General features: G+C 39.2%; 1 protein-coding gene across 2 annotated transcripts in view; it reads right to left on the bottom strand.

Annotated features, from left to right (window-relative positions):
* The window catches only part of CHUK (component of inhibitor of nuclear factor kappa B kinase complex), a 41006-nt gene that overhangs the window by 9349 nt on the left and 9935 nt on the right, over positions 1-21722 (bottom strand). For both annotated transcript variants that reach the window (XR_001105269.2, XM_012439531.2), the window contains exons 6-15: positions 21087-21176; positions 20824-20948; positions 20528-20635; positions 19832-19967; positions 10804-10998; positions 8123-8225; positions 4179-4302; positions 3629-3780; positions 1294-1355; positions 200-309 (exon numbers count right to left, since the gene is read on the bottom strand). Coding sequence is in view for 1 of the 2 variants with exons in the window: in XM_012439531.2 (XP_012294954.2) it covers positions 200-309; positions 1294-1355; positions 3629-3780; positions 4179-4302; positions 8123-8225; positions 10804-10998; positions 19832-19967; positions 20528-20635; positions 20824-20948; positions 21087-21176 (1205 nt within the window). In the remaining variant the exon portion in view is untranslated. The remainder of the gene's footprint in view (positions 1-199; positions 310-1293; positions 1356-3628; positions 3781-4178; positions 4303-8122; positions 8226-10803; positions 10999-19831; positions 19968-20527; positions 20636-20823; positions 20949-21086; positions 21177-21722) is intronic.

The following is a 21722-nucleotide window of genomic DNA, read 5'->3' as shown; positions in this document are numbered from 1 at the left end:
AACCCAAAGAGTTATTTCCAAAGTTTTGTTTCCTGTGACTAAGAAAAAGCTTCCATTTAAAATGCCAATATATTTGGGGAAAGAAAAACTATAGAAAAGAACCACATTGAGGTTTAATTTCCCAGATGTAAGCAGAAAGAACAATCTGCTATAGAATATTACACATGTCAGAAGACCAACAACACGAGTCCATCCTTACAGAGACTCCATCAAGTCTCCCTGGCGTCTTCCATAGGGGCTCTTCTGTAGCTCCATGATTTCAGCATGCAAAGACATAATCTGATCCTCCAGGTATCCAATGACACCAACCTGAAATATGATCCAAACACAAAGGAAATGAAAGGCTTACCACTACATCACAGGAAACAAAATTCACATCTTAAGGATACAGAATGACTTGCTGCTTCGATTTCCCACCCCTGAATACCACGGGTATCCCAGGGTATCCCACATCCTCAAGGTAAGTACTGACATTAAGGAGTCAAGTACTTAATGGGCCATGGACAAATGTACAGGATAAGGGGAAAAAATCTGCCGCCTAGAGAATGATCTATACCTAGGGACACCATATAATTTATTGTCCAAACCGGCATAATTTTGAGAGTGAAAGGGAATACTACTGATAATTATGGCAAGACATTAGGTATAAACTGGGACTGTTCCAGGTAAACCAGGATGTACAGCTATCCTATCTAAACCAATCACAAAAATAATAGTGATAACTACCATTACTGACTCCCATTTAATCTTCATAACCCTACTAGAAAAAAATTGTCCCCATAATATGGAAACTAGCTGGACGTGGTGGCTCACGCCTGTAATCCCAGCTCTGTGTGAGGCTGAGGTGGGAGGACTGCTTAAGCCCAGGAGTTTGAGACCAGCCTGGGCAACATAGTGAGACACCATCTCTACAAAAATGTAAGAGCCAGGCATGGTGGTACACCTCTTGTCCCAGCTACACAGGAGGCTAAGATGGCAGGACTGCTTGAGCCTGGGAAGGCTGCAGTGAGCTTTGATCATGCCACTGCACTCCAACCTGGGCAACAGAGTGAGACCCTGTCTCAAAAAATAAATAAATAAAAGAAACCAAAGCTCAGTGAGGCACTAATTTTCCCAAAGCCCTTGTTTTTATCACTATGATATCTCCCTCTTTATATACAAAGCATCTAGTAGTATTTTGTCTGTATTTCAGGAATGACATGAAACATGCTCTTTATATACCAAAACCAAAGACAGTTTCTAATGGAGACATCAAGAATTAATAAGTATACAGAGTGAGGTCAATGATTTTACCTCAGCATAGTGGATGGCCTTTTCTTCCATTTCTTTCCATGCTTTTAGCATTTTTTCTGAAGCTAAAAGAAAAGTCTAAATTGGTTATCTCAGAAATAGCCGTATCTTTAATTACTGGCATGCCTGCCTCCTTGCCATATCAACATCAAAGATGTGTTATGAGTTGAATTGTGGCCCCCCAAAAGATATGCAGAAGTCCTAACCCCCAATACCTCAGAATGTGAAATAAGATTGTTAAAGAAGTAATCAGATAAATTGATATTCATACTGGAATGGGCTGGGCCCTTAACCCAGTACGACTAGTGTCCTTAGAAGAGACACAGGATACAGATACACAAGGGAGAATGCTATGTGACAATGGAGACAAATTAAGGTGCTGCAACTGTAAGCCAAGGAATGCCAGGGATGGCTGGCAGACCATTAAGAAGCTAGAAAAAAGCAAAGAAAGATGCTTCTCTGCAGATTTCAGTGGAAACGTGGCCCTGCCAACACCTTGATTTTGGACTTTTAGCCTCCAGGGCTGTGAGACATCAGTAAGCTTCTATTGTTTAAGCCACCCAGTTTATGGGATTTTGTTATGGAAGCCTTAGGAAATGAATACAGATGATTGTTTTCTTTTAAAAAATATATATCTGTGTGCAGATGTAGATAGAGGAAAAAACAAAATTTTTTTTTTTTTTGAGGCAGGGTCTCACTCTGTTACCCAGGCTAGAGTGTAGTGGCGTGATCTCAGCTCACCACAACCTCTATCTCCAGGGCTCAAGCGATCCTCCCGCCTCAGCCTTCTGAGTACCTGAGGCGTGCATCACCATGCCCAGCTAATTTTTGTATTTTTTGTAGAGACAGGGTTCTACCATGTTGCCCAGATTAGTCCTGACTGAGCTCAAGGGATCCACCTGCTTCAGCCTCCCAAAGTGTTGGGATTACAGGTGTGAGTCACCACACCTGGGCAGAAAATAATTTTAATACATGAATGTGATTTTTAAAAATTAAATACTATAAAAGGATATAAACAGAAAAGACTCTTCCTCCCCTCTACCCTCCACCTCAAGGGACCTTACTATGATTATTTGTTACTTAAATACCTACCCTACTCCCTCACAAGTGAGAACACCTGTGTACTCTTTACTTTTTCCCACAATTTAAAACTTTGCTGCCAACTAAAGGCCCAAGTGAACTTTTAATAAAAGCACATATAGATCTACCACATTCTTCTTTAACAACTGTATAATATGCCTTTGACAAGTCAAAGATATTTTAATGAAATAATTATAATGTTCTGTTACCAGAATCAATATTATGCAAATGGAAATAAAATATCAATAATATTAATAAAACCAGTTCTGGAGAGTAAATTTATTCACCCAACTGGACACTATTGACTATTTATTTTGAGATACATATACCTTGCTCAAGATAACTGTACAAACAGTATTTGTTTCCCAAAAAGGATTTGTTTTATAAAAGAAAACAGAAATGCTGGTAGTGACTCCTTCAATTTACTCGTATTTTAACTTTTTTTTTTTTTTTTACATTTCCTTAGTACATCTGAAGGAAATAAGCTTGGAGTCAAATATTGAAAATTTCGAGACTGTGTACACTAAAAAATAGTAGGACTCCACAGTAGATGGTTTCAAAAAAAACAGTCTTAGAATATTTGTGTCATTATTTACAGAAAGGTAAGTAGTTTAAGACTCCCCTGGTTGTCTTAGTCCATTTGGGCTACTGTAACAAAATACCATAGACTTAGTGCCATACAAACAACAGAAATTTATTTCTCATAGTTCTGGAGGCAAGTCCAAGAACAAAGGTAGATCTGGTATCTGATGAGGGCCTGCTTTCTGGTTCCTACATGACCATCTTCTTGCTCTGTCCTCACATGCAGAAGGGGTGAAGGATCTCATTCAGGCCTCTTTTATAATAGCATTAATTCCAATCATAAAGGCTCTGCTCTCATGACCTAATCACTTCCCAAAGGCTCCACCTACCAACACCTTCACCTTCAGGGTCAGAATTTCAACATATGTATTTTGGGGGACACAAACATTTAGTCCATAGCACTGGCTAAGAAGTCCAGTTTTTGTATTTATTTTTAAATTTGGTTTGAAATTCAAGATTATTAAATTGCTTCTGTATTTTTTTGGAGCTAAATAATTTTAGCCCAATTGTGAAACTAAATTGCTCAACTAAGCAAATTTTAAAAAAGAGGTAATATAAGTTGTCCGGTCTCTTGTTCTAATGTGAAGGTAAGTAAAACAACTGGCTAAGAAGGCAAAACAACAGATGGCTTCAAGAAACGAGATACTCCTTTCAAATACATTATCCAGACACTTACATATCCCATACGTCATCTGCTCGCTATATCTCTCCAAGTCAAGCTGAATGCTTTTGTGAAAAAACTCCAATTTAGCTTTCAGTTGTTGTGATGCTGAGATTAAAGTGTTCTTCATTTTTGTTAAGTTAGCATTATATCTAAGAAGACTTAACCTAAACCGTAACAACAACAACAAAGATATTGTCAGCATTCAGAAACATTGAACAATAATTTAAAAACATAAAGTGCCACAAAGCCTAAGTTTCTATTATCAATCTATGAGAAACAGCTGATCTCAGAATCCGATTTCTAAAGACTTCCTGTCTATAATAGTCTGTGATAAACAATCTTTTTATACTAGGACCATGGGAACTATTTCCCTCAAGCTATTACAATAGAATGGTCTCAGACCATTAGTAAGACTTCTACAAGTTTAATCAGGACATTACACTTCAAATTGGCCCAATATGTTACTATTATATGAAATACTGATTAGTGAAAACCGGCAAGATTAATTCTTGAGTATATAATGTGCATTACATTGTGCTTATAAACAACAGAATCCACTTACATTGCTGCTCTTTGTCCCTGAAAGAGCCTGCTGTAGTCTTCTTTTAGTCCAGACACATAGTGCACAGCTTCAGCCCATACTTTACGCAGCTGTATAATTGGAAGCTGTATTTTGCTATCCCGTACTATATACAAGAAATTGAAAAAAAGGGCAAGGGAGTTAATTACTTTTGAGGATTTTAGAGTTGATTTATCATTCTCTGAGATTTACTGTCCACACAAACAGCATTCCCATAGATGCTAGAAACTGATGCTAAAAGAATCACTTGTTTCCATTTAATTCAGTTCAATATACATTTACAGAGCACCTGCAATACATTAAGCCCTGCTCCAGATACAAGGGGAAATATAATGAATGATATAATCACTACCCTCACAGAGCTTGAGATTATTCCTGTATCTGTCTTATTTGCTTGCTTTTCTGCAACCTGGAATACTCTTTTTCTCTCTGCTAATCCAAATTATTTCTTTCAAGATCTAAATCAAGTCCCATCTCTTCTGGGTCTTTCCTACCTCTGAATAATAAACTTCACATCCTGGACCACCAATCCAGCTTTAAGAATACACACACAAGAACCAAGTGTGATGGCTCACACCTGTAATCCCAGCACTTTGGGAGGCCAAGGCAGGCAGATCCCTTGAGGTCGCGGAGTTCAAGACCAGCCTGGCCAATAAAGTGAAACTCATCTTTACTAAAAATATAAAAATAAGCTGGGTGTGGGTGATGTGTACCTACAGTCCCAGCTACTCAGGAGGCTGAGGCAAGAGAATCGCTTGAACCCAGGAGGCGGATGTTACAGTGAGCCGAGATCACACCACTGCACTCCAGCCTGGGCAAGAGAGAGGGACTTTGTCTCATCAAAAAAAAAAAAAGAAAAAGAAAAGACAAGACACAGGGTAAATGGCAGTTTAATAAAATATGCTTACTTCAATGCCAGACTTTAAAAAATTATCTATTTATGATTTTATCTTACTTTGGTAAAGGAATGCTACTTTTCTAAAGCCATATGTTAAGTTCAATGAAATTCTACTTTAACATGAAATTCTCCAGTATTGAAACAGATTCATACTGTAAGGCAGCAAGTATATTCTCTGTTGCTCTTTTCTAATAAAAACTTCAGAGAAAGCTTAGGCAAAACTTGCTACACTAGTGTTCATACTGAGAAAGCACATCATCTGAAGCAGACTTTAAAAAAATAAAGCTATACAAATGGAAAAGTATTTGCCTCCCTTAATATTTATTAATAGCCTCCATCAACCTTTCTCCACCTGTGGCTTCCTACAATAAACCAAAAAAAAAAAAGCAAACCCCGCCTCTACTAAAAATACAAAAAGCATCTGGGTGTGGTGGTACGTGCCTGTAACAAAACAAAACAAAAACAACTCATTGATGGAGGCATGTAAGAGAGGTACAGGAGCCAACTGAAAGAGCTCCAACTGGCCAAAGCTGGAACAATTTGAGCAACAGAATAAGCTAGTATTGTATTATAAAGCACAAAAAAAAAAAAAAAAAAACCATGAGTTTATACTAATATAAATGACTGAAATTTATAAATGTTAAAGGACAAATGTCCTATGCAGAAGAGTTCCAAATAAATTACATAGATACTCTATCCTAAAGGAAGGGAACATAACTCCTCCCTTTTTTTTGAGATAGGGCTTCACTCTGTCACGCCAGCAGGAATGTAGTGGTGCAATCTCGGTTCACTTCTATCTTCTGTGACCTTTCTCTCAAAAACCCATTGTCTCAGTCTAATCATGAAAAAAAAAAAAAAAAAAAAAGGACAGGCCCAGCATGGTGGCTGATGTCTGTAATCCCAGCACTTTGGGAAGCCAAGCCGGGCAGTTCACCTGAAGTCAGAAGTTTGAGACCAGCCTTGCCAACATGGCGAAACTCCGTCTCTACTAAAAATACAAAAAGTATCTGGGTGTGGTGGCACGGGCCTGTAATCCCAGCTACTTGGGAGACTGAGGCAGGTGAATCACTTGAACCCAGGAGGCGGAGGTTGTGGTGAGCCAAGATTGCACCATTGCACTCCAACCTGGCCGACAAGACCAAAACTCTGTCTCAAAAAAAAAAAAAATTCAGCAGAGGGGCATCTTACAAAATAGTATTCCTCAGAATTGTCAAGGTCATCAAAAACAAGAACTACTTGAAGTCTGAGAAAATGTCACAGCAAAGAAGAGCCTCAAGAGACATGACAACTAAATGTAATGTGGTATCCTAGATGAGATCTCAGAACAGGAAAAGGATATTAGGTAAAAATGAAGGAAATGTGAACGAAGTATGGGCTTCAATTAGTAATATATGGGTTTATTAAATGTAACAAATGCATCATACTAATGTAAAATAGTTTTTTTTTTTACTTTTTAATGTTTTTTAATATTTTATTTTTTATTTTATTTTATTTTTTTTTTGAGAAAAGGTCTCACTGTTGCCCAGGCTGAAGTGCAGTGGTGTGATACTGGCTCACTGCAACCTCCACCTTCCAGGTAAAACGTTAACAACAGGAGAAACTACATTCATGAGTAAGGGGAGTTATACGAGATCTCTAGTATCTGCCCAATTTTCCGGCAAATCTAAAACCATTCTTTAAAAAAAAAAAAAGTCCATTAATAATAATAATAATAAAGTCTGGGGCAAGGAGAGTTGACTGAAAAGAAACATGAGGGAACTTTCTGAGGTGAAGAAAATGTTCTATATCATGACTATGGTGTGTACTACAAAAGTATATTTACTTGTCAAAAGTTATCAAACTGTATGATCTGTTTATTTCACTCTATGTAAACTGCCTCAATTTTTAAAAATAGTTTAAAAGAAAACTAATAAAAAGGTTTTTAAAAAAAAGTAAGATCATGTAGGCCGGGCATGGTGGCTCATCCCTGCAATCCCAGCATTTTGGGAGGCTGAGGAAGGTGGATCACAAGGTCAGGAGTTTGAGACCAGCCTGGCCAACATAGTGAAACCCTGTCTCTACTAAAAATACAAAAAATTAGCCAGGTGTGGGGAGCGCCTGCAATCCCAGCTATTCCGGAGAACTGCTTCAACCCAGAAGGCGGAGGTTGCAGTGAACCAAGATTGCACTCCAGCTCAGGCAACAGTGTGAGACTCCGTCCCAAAAAAAAAAAAAAAAAAAGTAAGATTACCTTCATTTTAGCCCCTCTGTTCAATTTTGTTCTTGATTTTACAATTTTGTGCTTTATTTTATTTAGGTAGACATACAGTGACGAAACACTTAACTTGTTCAAAAGAAAAGAATAATTTTCACAGGATAAATTAAAACATTTGAACATCAAGCAGTATTCATAGGAAAAATGAACTAAATACCTGAACATGGTTAGACAATGAAGAGACAATTAAAAAGTAGATCTGGGATGGGCACAGTGGCTCACACCTGTAATTCCAGTGCTTTGGGAGGCTGAGGGGGTGCGGATCACAAGGTCAGGAGTTCGAGACCAGCCTGGCCAATATGGTGAAACCCTGTCTCTACTAAAACTACAAAATTTAGCTAGGCATGGTGGCAGGTGCTTGCAACCTCAGCTACTTGGGAGGGTGAGGCAGGAGAATCGCTTTAATCCAGGTGGCAGAGTGCAGTGAGCTGACATTGTGCCACTGCACATCAGTGTGGGCAAGAGTGAGACTCCATCTCAAAAAAAAAAAGTAGGTTTAACTAATAGTGAAGTTTCATTCTCCTGTGAGAGCCCTATCCTCAAGAAAGTAAATCTTCTCCTAAATGAATAATCTGATGGAGATTTAGTATCTACCTTTTCACCTCCCTAACTATATAAATCCATTTTTCAGAATTCTTATATAACTCCATATAGAAACTTCAAGTATGAGATACAGAACACAACTCCAAAAAGACCATTTCTACTAATCATGCTGTGAGTCAAAGTTATATTAATTCAGGTTTAAAGCTCAGCTGCTAAATGGACTGGACTTACCAATATAATTTACACATTCAGATAAACTTCTGGAAGCAAATGGCCCTTCATATACAGTTTTACTTTTATCAAACAAATAAACCATATAGCTATCACAGCCTCTCTGAAAAAGAAACAAACAATTAAAATCCTGCTCAAGGATCTTTGAAAATCCTAGGTTCTCTAAATACTTACACACCAGATTTCCTACCTCGAAATGCAAATGAACAAAGTCAATGTGTATTAGCATACCTCTTATAGAAAACAGAGTCTAAACTTTTGATGAGGAAAAAGACTCAAACTTTCGTATGGCCTAAAGTGAAAAACAATCACCCAAACCAAAAGAACAAATGCAAAAAGGTATATACACATACAGTGAAAATACCATTCAGTAATCAAAAGGAATGAAGTACTGGTACATGCTACAACATGCATGAACTTCAAAAATATAATGCCAAGTAAAACAAGTCAGACACGAAACTATATATAATTCCATTTATATGAAATGTTCAGAAAAGGCAAACTTGTGGAGATAGAAAATAGATCCTGGTTGCCTGGAGTAGGCAGAATGGAGATTAACAGTTAACAGACTGTTAATGGAAATGTTTTTAAGCTGATTTATGGTGATAGCTGCACAATTTGGTAAAATGTACTTTAAAAATAAATCACTGCAATTGAGCAAGTCAGTGACAAGTTAATAAAAAAGAAATAAAAAATCACTATCTTGTATACCTTAAATGGGAACTAACATGATATTTAAAATATGCCTCAATAACACCATAAAAAGAAAAATAAGGAAAAAAGTCATGACCACAGTCATTTTTTACCAGTCATTTATCCTCTGCAGGACCTATTGGACTGCTGGTCTCACAGTAGTTTCAGAATACTGGGCTTCAAATACAAAAAGAAATAAAAACTTTTTTTTTTTTTGAGACAGGGTCTTTCTCTGTCACCCAGGTTGGAATGTAGTGGTGTAATCACGGCTCACTGCAGCCTCAACCTCCCTGGGCTCAAGTGATTCTCCTACCTCAGCCTCCCAAGTAGCTAGAACTACAGGGGTGTGCCACCAAGCCCGGCTAATTTTTGTAGTTTTTGTAGAGACAGGGCTTCACCATGTTGCTCAGGCAGGTCTCAAACTCTTGAACTCAAGCAATTCACCCACCCTGGCTTCCCAAAGTGCTGGGATTATAGGCATGTGCCACCGCACCAAGCCAAGAAGGAATATTAAGTGGGAGTGTGGCAGGCCAGGTCTCACTAACGCAGGCTTCCATAACAACTGTTTCAGCACTGAGTAGTGAAGTTAAATATTACAAGCTGAAAGAGCAGTGGGCGCGGTGGCTCACATTTTTAATCTCAGCGCTTCGGGAGGCAGAGGCGGGCGAATCACCTGAGGTCAGAAGTTTGAGATGAGCCTGGTCAACATGGTGAAACTCCTATCTCTACTAAAAATACAAAAAATTAGTTGAGTGTGGTGGCAGGTACCTGTAATCCCAGCTACTTGGGAGGCTGAGGCAGGGAGAATCGCTTGAACCCAGGAAGCAGAGGTTGCAGTGAGCCGAGATTGTGCCATCACATTCCAGCCTGAGCAACAGAGCGAGAGTCCATCTCAAAAAAAAAAAAAAAAAAAAGCTGAAAGAGCCAGTGCCCTTACACAAAGGCTTGAATGTAACCAAAGCTACCAAGAGTTCTACCCAGGCTTTCCTGGGCCTAAAAGCAAAATAACAAAGGAATTTTTTTTTTTTTTTTTTGAGACGGAGTTTCGCTCTTGTTACCCAGGCTGGAGTGCAATGGCGCTATCTCAGCTCACCACAACCCCTACCTCCTAGGTTCAAGCGATTCTCCTGCCTCAGCTTCCCGAGTAGCTGGGACTACAGGCATGCGCCACCATGCCCAGCTAATTTTTGTATTTTTAGTAGAGACAGAGTTTCACCTTGTTGACCAGGATGGTCTCGATCTCTTGACCTTGTGAGCCACCCACCTCGGCCTCCCAAAGTGCTGGAATTATAGGCATGAGCCACCGCGCCCGCCCGGCCTACAAAGAAATTCTTAATGGGACCTGTTTAATCTTAAACAGCGGGGGGCGCTGAAGAAACTCCCCAGGGCTCTACAAACAAGTTTACTGGGGGTCTGAAGGAACTCCTCAAACCTCTGTGATTTAGCAGGAGACAAGATAAGGGTAATCACCCCAGCACTTGGACCCATTTAGAGTAAGTAAATTTACTGAGGCTCCAGAGAAAGATCTTCAAGATTCAGACCTTAGTTACAGATTAAAAGAAGTTAATCACTTATGTCTTCTGATGAATGCACACTTACATGTAGACATATAGCTTACAAGGTATATAGGCTCTGGAAAAACTGTAATTTTGAGTTGGTCTGGCAATAATTTCCAGGCCTTCTCCCTGTAACTGGTTACAGAAATAAAAACTCCCGTCTCTCCCAGTTCATCTACATCTCGTTATTGGGCCGCAAAAACAGCCTGACCCTCAGTTTGGTCTGGGAACAAGAGCAGAAAACTGGCACCAAAGAAAAATATTGCAAAGTTCAAAACAACAAATGTTTTATTTCTATCCTGTTCACCTTGCAAAGCAATGCTAAAACAAAATGTGCCCCCTTAAGGAATTCCAAGTATGCCCAAAAATTGCAGGGCATGCAATCCCTCTAGATTTCTTACACTCCAGGTATATTATAATTAATTCTCTTACAACTCCATCTAGGACACATTGAGAGGCTGGTTTCCGAGGATCCAGAGAAATTCCTGTCTCTGAAAGAAGCTCTTGAGAACCAGTATTTATTCCAGTTTCACGCTCAATACGAGACTGTAGTGAATGAAGACTTTCATCAGGTGGTAACAGAAAAGAAATTATCTTTGCAGAAGTCATATTTAGGATGTGTACTATCTGTATAAATAAGAAAAAAGATAAATTTATTGATCATTTGCTACATAAAAGATTCACTGCCAGATACTAAAAGGGGACTATGAGCAAAAGGCATTATTTCTACACTAAACAAGGCTCACTCATTCTCCAAAGTGAGATCTCCTTCTGTAATTATAAGATGACATTCTGAAAACTGAACAATTTCCTTTTCTACAATAAATGTTCCAACAATAAAATTTCAAAGTTATAGGGATGCAGAAAATTAGGAAATAAAAATCACAATTTGAAAGAACAACACTTACTTATTTTGAAAAAACATTATCATAGACCTAAAACATTCCAATTCATAAAGTGCCTAAGAGAAGACAATCACAGGGGTAAACCACTTTCACATAACATCCCCACTAATTAGATCTTTTAATCTCCATTTTAACAGAGAAAGAAACCAGAGTTCTAAGTTAAATGACTTGTTAGGGATTACACAGCTGGTAGAGCTTGGATCTGAACTCTTTTTGTGTCTGACTACTTCATGCTACCTTAAAAAAATCATCTGATGAAAGAACTAGGTCTCTCTTTAAAAACGAAAAAGCATGGTTATGCGTGGTCAGTTGCCTTTTTATAAGGCAACTTAATCCCAGAGCAGCAACCTAAGGGCCCAAAATAAGGTTAGAACAGTTTTATCACTCTCACCTAATGCCCAGTTAAAAGTAACTTCATACAGGCCAAGTCACTGTGAGGCTGAGTCAGGTGGGGCTCTACCCAGGTAAGCGCAGACAGCCACAGAGTTGGACGTCAGTCTCTTTTTAAAATAACATGACTTTAAATTCTCTTCCTTCCAGTGTCCTTAGAAAAGTCATACAAGGCCAGGCGCAGTGGCTCACAAGTGTAATCCCAGCACTTTGGGGAGGCCGAGGCGGGCGGATCACCTGAGGTTGGGAGTACAAGACCAGCCTGACAAATGTGTATCTACTAAAAATACAAAATTAGGTGGGCGTGGTGGCACGTGCCTGTAATCCCAGCTACTCAGGAGACTGAGGCAGGAGAATCGCTTGAACAAGGAAGGCAGGGGTTGCAGTGAGCCAAGATCGCGCCATCACACTCCAGCCTGGGAGACTCCATCTCAAAAAAAAAAAAAAAAAAAAAGTCCTGGCTGGGCCTGGTGGCCCACGCCTGTAATCCTAACACTTTGAGAGGCTGAGGTGGGTGGATCATGAGGTCAGAGGTCAAGATCAGCCTGGCCAAGATGGTTAAACCCCGTCTCTACCAAAAACACGAATATTAGCTGGGTGTGATGGCAGCTGCCTGTAATCCCAACTACTTGGGAGGCTGAGGCAGAGAACTGCTTAAACCCTGGAGGCGGAGGTTGCAGTGAGCCAAGACTGCACCACTGCACACTCCAGCCTGGGCTACAGAGCAAGACTGTCTCAAAAAAAAAAAAAAGAAAAGAAAAGAAAAGAAAAGCCATACAAAATTAATGCCTACATTTCTCCAAGCCTTACACTGACTATCATATGCAAATGATTAAAATCCTCTCTGCTGAAAATCCTTACTACAAAGGGAAAGCATTAATCCAAGGCCACAATTTTTTTTTTCCCTTTACAACACAAATTTGAATTGATGTTTCAAACAAACAGAACTATAGACAATAGTATAAGCCCCCCTGAACCCTGTGAATGCCTCGCCTAGTTTCAACCATCATTTTCAGAGCCCATCTTCTTTCATCTGTCATAGCCCCCCTCTCCTGATCTACTATTTTATCTTTTAAATATTTTATTTTGTGACTGTTTAATTTTGACTTATAAAAATTTTATATATTTGAGGTATACAACTGGCTATTTTGATATACATTGTGAAATTATCACATTTCAGCTAATTAATATATCTGTCACCTCTTCATAGTTGTCATTTTTGTAACTTTTCTTTTGCTGCCATAATTTTTGGACCTTTTGATCATCATCTCTACATACACCCCCACCTCCCTGCAGCCCCTGGCAACTATGATCCTACTGTCTGCTTCTATAAGTTTAACTATTATAGATTCCACATATAAGTGAGATCATGCAGTATCTCTTTTTCTGTGTCTTGCTCATTACTTAGCATGTCCTCCAGGTTCATCCACATTGTCCTAAATCGTAGAATTTCTTTCTTTTTCTTAAGGCTAAATACTATTCCACTGTGTATATATACCACCTTTTACCTATCCATTCATCTGTCAAAGGACATTTAGGTTGTTTCCATATCTTGACTATTGTGAATAATGCTGCAATGAACATGGGAGTGCAAGTATCTCTTCACAATCCTACTTTAAAATCCTTTGGATATACACTCAGAAGTGAGATTGCTGAATCTTACAGTTCTACATTTTTTTTTTTTTTTTGAGACAGAGTCTTGCTCTGTCACCCAGGCTGGTGTGCAGTGATGCGATCTCAGCTGCAGCCTCCACCTCCTGGGTTCAAGCAATTCTCCTGCCTCAGTCTACCAAGTAGCTGGGGTTACAGATGTGTACCACCATGCCCAGCTAATTTTTGTAATTTTAGTTGAGACAGGGTTTCCACATGTTGCCCAGGCTGGTCTTGAACTCCTGGCCGCATGTGACCTGCCTGCCTCAGCTTCCCAAAGTGCTGCGATTACAGGCATGAGTCGCCGCACCCAGCCAGTAGTTGTTTTTAATTTTGAGGAACCTTTATACTGTTTACCACAATAGCTATAATAATTTACATTCCCACCAACAGTGTACAAAGGATTCCTTTTCTCCCACATCCTCACTAACACTTATCTTTTTTCTTTTTGATAATAGCCATCCTAACAGGTTGGGGGTGATATATTAGTGTGGTTTTTATTTGTATTTCCCTGATGCTAAGAGTTGTTGAGCACCTTTCATATGTTTGTTGGCCACCTGAATTTCTTCTTTTGAGAAGTGTCTATTTTAGGTCCTTTGCACATTTTTAATTGGATTATTTACATTTTTGGTATTGAGTTGCATGAGTTCCTTATAAATTTAAGATATTAATTTCTTATTGGATATATAGTGTGCAAATATCTTTTCCCAATCCATGGGTTGCTTTTTCATTTTGTTGATTTATTTCCTTTACTGTACACTTTTTAGTTTGAAGGCCCACTATTATTTCTACTTAGAAATCCTAACACAGATGCCCAAATAAGTGATGCTACGGATACTAAACTGAAGCAGGGCATGGTGGCTCACGCCTATAATCCCAGCACTTTGGGATTACAAGGCGGGTGGATCACTTAAAATCAGGAGTTCAAGACCAGTCTGGCCAACATGGTGAAACCTGCTCTCTACTAAAAATAGAAAAATTCGCTGGGCTAGATGGCATAACACCTGTAATCCCTGCTACTCGGAAGGCTGAAGGAGGAGAATTGCCTGAACCTGGGAGACCAAGGCTGCAGTGAGCCAAGATCACACCACTGAACTCCAGGCATCAGAGTGAGACTCCCTCTCAAAAAAGAAAGAGGGGGCCATGTGCAGTGGCTCACGCCTGTAATCCCAGCACTGTGAGGAGCCGAGACAGGTCGATTGCTTGAGGACAGGAGTTTGAGACCATCCTGGCCAACATGGCAAAACCCATCTCTACAAAAAATACAAATAAATTAGCCAGGCATGGTGGCACACACCTGTAATCCCAACTACTTGGGAGGCTTAGGTACAAGAGAATCACTTAAGCCTGGAAGGTGAAGGATGCAGTAAGCCAAGATCGTGCCACAGTACTCCACCCTGGATGACAGAACAAGACTCTATCTCAAAAAATAAAAATAAAAGAAACTTAAAAGCATATTAACAAATTTTGTTTGTTTGTGGGACACAGTCTCACTCTGTCACCTGGGCTGGAGTACAGTGGTGTGATCTTGACTCACTGCAGCCCCCACCTCCCGGGTTTAAGCAACTTTCCTGCTTCAGCCTCCTGAGTAGCTGGGACTACAGGCATGCACCACCATCCCCGGCTAATTTTTTATTTTTAGTAGAGACATGGTTTCGCCATGTTGGCCAGGCTGATCTCAAACTCCTGACCTCAAGTGATCTACCTGCCTCTGCCTCCCAAAGTGCTAGGAATACAGGCATGAGCCACTGCACCTGTATTAACAAAATTTTCAAAACGAAATATCAAACTGTTTTTATAACCTGAAGCTGATCCTTTTCATGTGAATTTCCAATGTCATAACACGATTGCCAGTATTTCTCTTATTAAGAGACTTACCTTTAATATAAATCTTTTTTTTTAATTTTTTTTAGACAGAGTCTCACTCTGTTGCCCAGGCTGGAGTGCAGTGGCAAGATCTTGGCTCATTGCAACCACCATCTCCTGGGTTCAAGCAATTCTCCTACCTCAGCCTCCTGCGTAGCTGAGATTACAGGCATGTGCCACTATGCCAGGCTAATTTTTGTATTTTTAGTAGAGACGGGGTTTCAGCATGTTGGTCAGGCTGGTCTCGAACCCCTGACTTCATGATCCACCTGCCTCAGCCTCCCAAAGTACCTGGATTACAGGCGTGAGCCACCACACCTGGCCTTAATAGAAATCTTTTATGTTTAAAAGGGGAGTAGGGAAATCTTCAAAACTGACATGGATTTACAATACAATTATACTACCTAAGACTTTCCATGCCTTCCCCATTGTAGGCAGATTTCATGCTATGACAGCTGCCACTAGTAGCAATAGCAGAGACTTAGGATGAACTGGACATCTACTTTCACACAGGATGTTAGCGTATGGCATCACGGCATCCCACTACCAAAGTTCCAGGCCAGAGGAGAACAAAAGAAAGAAAGAGGAAATACAACCTAAATTTATCTTTTTGTTCATTCAAATATTTAATGAGTACCTACTATTGGTAGGCACATACTAAGTATGTTGTGATGGTGGCAGTGGGTATACAAACTGAGAATCTTATGCTCCTTGCCCTCCATACAATTGCTGTCAAACAGAAGATATTAAGATATACTAAGAGAATTAAAATACCAGGCAAAATGTGATAGGCATTATACTCAGTTGAAAATATTGTACACTTGGCAGGAGGAAATGGGCACTTCATAAAGGAGGCACTACTTGAGCTAAACTTTGAAATGGAAGAAAGACTAGAATGGGGAAAGACTGAAAAAAAAAGTTCCTTTAGGCAGACAACAGGTGGGCAGACACAGAAAGGTGGAAAGGGATGGGAATAATCAGAGAATACAATTAATCCAGTTCAAATGTACCTAAAATGATGCCCTCTCAGGGCATTAGTAAGAGATAAGTCCAGAAGTGTGGGTTGATATGAAGCCAAGATAGGTTTTGAGTACCAATGTAAGGGTCTGGACTTTATTTGATGAGTGAAAGAGAACTATGGAAGCCTTTCTAAATTGAGAACCTGGCAAGCTCAGAATTGTTAAGATATTCAAAAGATAAATTTGATTAAATAATTAGATATATTGATTGAAGAGAAAGGAAGAGTCAAGACAGCCAATGTAGTTACCCACATGGGTAACTACAAAGGTGACAGTGCAAATAAGAGGTGTTGGAAAGCTACAGAGGTAGATTTAATGGGGCCGGGTGTGGAGACTCATGCCTGTAATTCCAGCACTTTGGAAGGCTGAGGCAGGCAGATCACCTGAGGTCAGGGGTTCAAGACCAACCTGGCCAACATGGTGAAACTCCGTCTCTACTAAAAACACAAAAATCAGCTGGATGTGGTGGTGGGTGCCTGTAATCCCAGCTACTCGGGAGGCTGAGGCAGGAGAATCGCTTGAACCCAGGAGGCAGAGGTTGCAGTGAGCCAAGATTATAAGACAGAGTACAGCTCCATCCCAGAAAACAAAACAAACAAAAAGAAGTAGATTTAATGGACAGAAAAAATACTAAAAACTTAACAGTTTTTAGTAAACTGTTAAGTGCCAGTGGAACAGCCAGGTAGTACAGTTATATAGCAGTTATAAATCCTGGCAGAAAAGTCACCACTGCAGAAATAAGTAACTTCAGGAGTTATCCATATATAGTTTACAGTTGCCTAATAAAAGAAAGGAAATGTAATGGAAAAAGAGAGAACCAAGAAGAGACTCAGAATATAGTTACATTTAGGGGCATGAAAGAGGAGGTAAAGAAAAAAATAATTAAATGTTGCTATTTCACCATTATTTTCAGTGGTAGGTTCAGTACACTTTTTTCAACTCTTCTACATATCTAAAGATTTTCATAATAAACAGTTGGAAAATATGCATACAATCAGACTCGCTAAGCGTTTTTAAATATTTGAGTAACTTTTTTGTTGCTTCCTTTTTAAAGTGAAAAACAGACATCATTCCTTTCTTGTACTATATATATAAACATTTTAGGAAAATGTCTTACAATAATACCAAGCTGTTTTGCAGTTCATGCTTTTATACTTTTGCTCATGATGCTCTGCTGCCTATAAATCTCTCCTGCCCCCACCTTTTCCCTAAAAACTCTCATTCTTCAAAATTCAGTCCTATTAACATGTCTAACAAGCATCCCTGAAGCTTCTTGAACTACTATAAATAGCACCTTACACACACCTTATTCTATACAACCTCATAATAATATTGATGCTTTGAGAAAGATATTACTGTCCTTGAGATAGAGACAATATTTGCTCAGGTTCACAGACAGGTAAATAGTGGTGCTGCAAACTGAATTTAAGTCCGTAAACTACAAACTCCATAATGTGGACTCTTTCCCCGTGCCCTATAACTAGAGGCTCACAGATGCCCTTCAAAGCAGAAATGATGCTACGATTCCTATGACAGGTATGAAAAAAATGTGAGATGTGGTTCATGCACAACCAAAATGTTTCAGAGGCAACACAGAACTAAAGTCCTGCTTTGCTAACACACTGAGGGATGATTTATTCTTTGGCACAGTAGAAGAAAACCAAATCAAGAAGCCAGGTATAGTTTCAGTGTTAGCCAAGAAGGACATCCACATGGCTTCAAGTTTCTATTTAATAAAGTATGCCAAAGTCGGGCATGGTGATTCACATATGTGAGCCCAGCACTTTGGGAAGCTGATGTAGGAGGATCACTTGAGGCCAGGAGTTCAAAACCAGCCTGGGCAACATAGCAAGACCCCATTGCTACCAAAAATTTAAAAATTAGTCAGGAGAGGTGGCGCACACCTATAGTCCCATTTACTCTGGAGGCTGAGGCAGGAGGATCACTTGAGCTCAGGAGTTCCAGATTGAAGTGAGCTATCTTGCCATGCACTCCAACATTACATGATTATAATTTCTCATTTCAATTTTAGAAACCATATATACTAAAAACAATCAACAGAAATGGAAAGACTATAGATGAGAGTTGTTTCTGGGTGTACTGCATAATAAAACTATCTATAGCTCTCATTCATACCAATAAATAATTTACTGAGAACCTGATACAGGCCCTGCTTTGTACAGAATGCCATGGTTAGGATGGGTAGGGTGGGTGATTTTTAATAAAAGTAGTAAAACAATCCCAACATTGAAGAAGACAACAATCTATATGAAGATGCATGAATGGAAGATGAAAATCAGAGAATATAGCCTTTAAACAACAAATTGTGTGGCAGAGACCATTTAAAGAAAAGCTCTTGAAGATATGCCAGTGTAGGTGAAGAGATACACGGAAATGGAGATCATACTAGGCAGAAGCATAGCATCTGTCAGAGCACAAAAGTAGATAATAGGTTTGAGGCATAAGGAGCAGTAACAAGCTGGTCTTGCATGAGGTAAAGGTTAAGAGAAGCAGGTACAAGGCAAAACTTGTTTAGGGAAAGCCCCCCAAAAAAGCCAAGCAAATCAGTTTACACTTGATTTGTCAAAAAAAAAAAAAAGAAGAAGAAGAACTATGTTAGTTTCTTGGGCAGAATTACATTAGTTTCTTGAGCAGAAGAATAATAAAGCATTTTTAGAAGATAGGTAGTACATATTGAATGACCTATAGGTTAGGGAGTAAGTGCAGAGCCATGAAAGGCAGATAGGAGCCTTCTTTACCAAATCAAACCCAGTGATTAGATATAAATGAATAAGGATAATGGCAACAACATGGGAAAGTATAAATAAAAGTTATTCAAAGGAGTAATCAACAAAGACCACAGAGAAGCAAACTGAGAAAGCTTGCTGAAGAAATTTTTTAAAAATCAGCTCAATTTTCTTTTTCAAATAAGCATCAGGGCTGGATGCAGTGGCTCATACCTGTAATCCCAGCATTGTGGGAGACCAAAGCAGGAGGATCACCTGAGGCCAAGAGTTTGAGATCAGCCTGGCCAATGTAGTGAAACCTCATCTCTACTAAAAATACAAAAAAATTAGCCAAGCGTGGTGGCATGCGCCCATGTCCCACCTCCTCCAGTGGCTGAGGCAGGAGAATCACTTGAACCCGGGAGGCAGAGGTTGCAGTTAGCTGAGATTGTGCCACTGCACTCCAGTCTAGGTGACAAAGTGAGACCCTGTCTCAAAAAAAAAAAAAAAAAAGCCGGGTGTGGTGGCTCAAGCCTGTAATCCCAGCACATTGGGAGGCCGAGGCGGGTGGATCAAGAGGTGAAGAGTTCGAGACCAGCCTGACCAACATGGTGAAACCTCGTCTCTACTAAAAATACAAAAATTAGCTGGGCGTGGTGGCACACACCTGTAATCCCAGCCACTCAGGAGGCTGAGGCAGGAGAATTGCCTGAACCTGGGAGGCAGAGGTTGCAGTGAACCAAGATCATGCCACTGCACCCCAGCCTGGGCGACAGAGTGAGACTTTGTCTCAAAAAATAAAAAAGCATCAGGAAAAGATTATTAAGATATATTTATGCTAATTTTCCAAATAAACTTGTTAATTTCAAAGCTGGTCTTACGCAGTAGACCCATTAAGACTAACCTTCAAATTCAAAATGTGATCCATTAATACAAAACATCTTGGCTGCTTCAAAGTAAGGTCAACAGGTCCTCCTCTCTGCTGAGGGTCCCAATTCAACATCAACTGTAGCCAGTTTTCCATGGGTTCTACTATTAAACTAGAAAACGTACAAAATGGGGTGAAAATGAAATTGTTATGTTCCAATTTCGGTTTACACTGTTAGAAAGGTAATTTTGTAGATTATCCATTTCCTTTCCCACATCACTTGTCTGTACCATTTCATAACTTACTTTCAAATAATTCATGAAATGACAGGGGACAAACTTTCTTCCATTAAAAACTATTCAAAACTCCATATGCAGTTACTGATAACTTCGACAATGAGTCCAAATCCATTCTGCAAAGAACCCATTTACTTCATTATCCTAAGAGCCTTCTTAGTACCTATGCCAATCAGTTAAATGACAGTTCTTGTTTCCACTAGACCTGTGCTGTTCAATATGATAGCCACCAGTCCCAAGTGGCTATTTACAGTTACTATTTATTCAAAATTCAGCTCTCTAGCCAGACTAGCTACCTGTCAAGTACTCAACAGCCTCACGTGGCCAACAAAGATATAGAAGATTTCTACATCATCACAGAAAGTTATACTGGATTATTATTCCTTTACAACTCTGGAGAAACTGAGGTGAACTTCCTTAACTAAAATATACTTACCTACAAAGGCTATTTGGTTGAGGTAAATGGCTACTAAACCGAACTTCTCCTGACATCTCTTCACATGCAAATATACACTTTGGATCCTTCTTCTTAATCTTCTCATGCCTATAAAAACAAAAGCTATCTCAGTTGACACCTTGATTTTCACAAATATCTAAGATTTCTTGACATTTAATTATATTCAATTGTACATTTCAAAGGGAATTAAACAATTAAAGAAAGAAAACAAAATCAGATAAATGAAAAAATTTCCATTCCCACTAAGCATGCCCAAGTTCTCACCCATTTCTTACCAGGTAAATGGCTGCAGATGATGCAAAAAAGGCCTATATCCAGCAATACATTCAAATACCATGGTCCCAAAGCTCCAATAATCAACAGTGGCTGTGTAAGGCTTATTCTCAAAGAGCTCTGGGGCCTTCAAAAGAGAAAATGCTTTAAATACCAACACTGTATGGGAAAAGCTACTTTATTTTTGAACTACTATATTCATTATCTTCAGAAGTAAGAGAATCCTACACACACTTAAAGTCAAAGAAACAGTAAGAGGTCTCACCAGATACTGCAGTGTTCCCACAAAAGATGTACACAGACTTCCTTGATCAACATCTTTGGCATATCCTAGATCAATGATTTTATGTATTATCTGCAAAATAATAAGACAGAGTAAGTATTAAATGGTAGAGAAATTTAAAAATGAAAGACAACAATATCCTTATAAGGCTGTAGAGAGGGTGGTGGTGAGGAACTTGGGCTCTGTAATAACACAAATATATTGCAAGCCTGAGTGCCACCACTTAACTAGGCATGTGATCTACCAAGTCATTTAACTTCTCTCAGTAATCTAATTAGATGACTAACAGTCCCTACTTTACAGAATTGTTATTAGGATCCAGTGAAATAATGAAAGTAAAGAACATAACAGTGCTTGGTATATGGTAAAAATTAAATACAGGTGGGCTATTTATTTTTATTTTCCTATATTCAAAACAAGCATGATCCATTAAACTGGAAAGTAAGGGTAAGGGTGACTTCCAAACTTGAAGAAGCATCATACCCCCTAGAGTGGATTAAATGTAAGTAAATGCTTAGATCTAACTTCAAGAATGTCCTGAAGTCTTTGGATTAAAAAAAAAAAAAGCAGAGATATTTGGTGCCAAGCAAACATGAAAGGTTCCTAAGAGAAGAAGCA

The sequence above is a fragment of the Aotus nancymaae genome, unplaced genomic scaffold, assembly GCF_030222135.1.
Source record: "Aotus nancymaae isolate 86718 unplaced genomic scaffold, 86718_ANA_hifiasm-v0.15.2.pri h1tg000010l, whole genome shotgun sequence".
NCBI lineage: Eukaryota > Metazoa > Chordata > Mammalia > Primates > Aotidae > Aotus > Aotus nancymaae.
The sequence above is the reverse complement of the archived record's forward strand: the minus strand, read 5'-3'. Positions and strand labels throughout refer to the sequence as shown.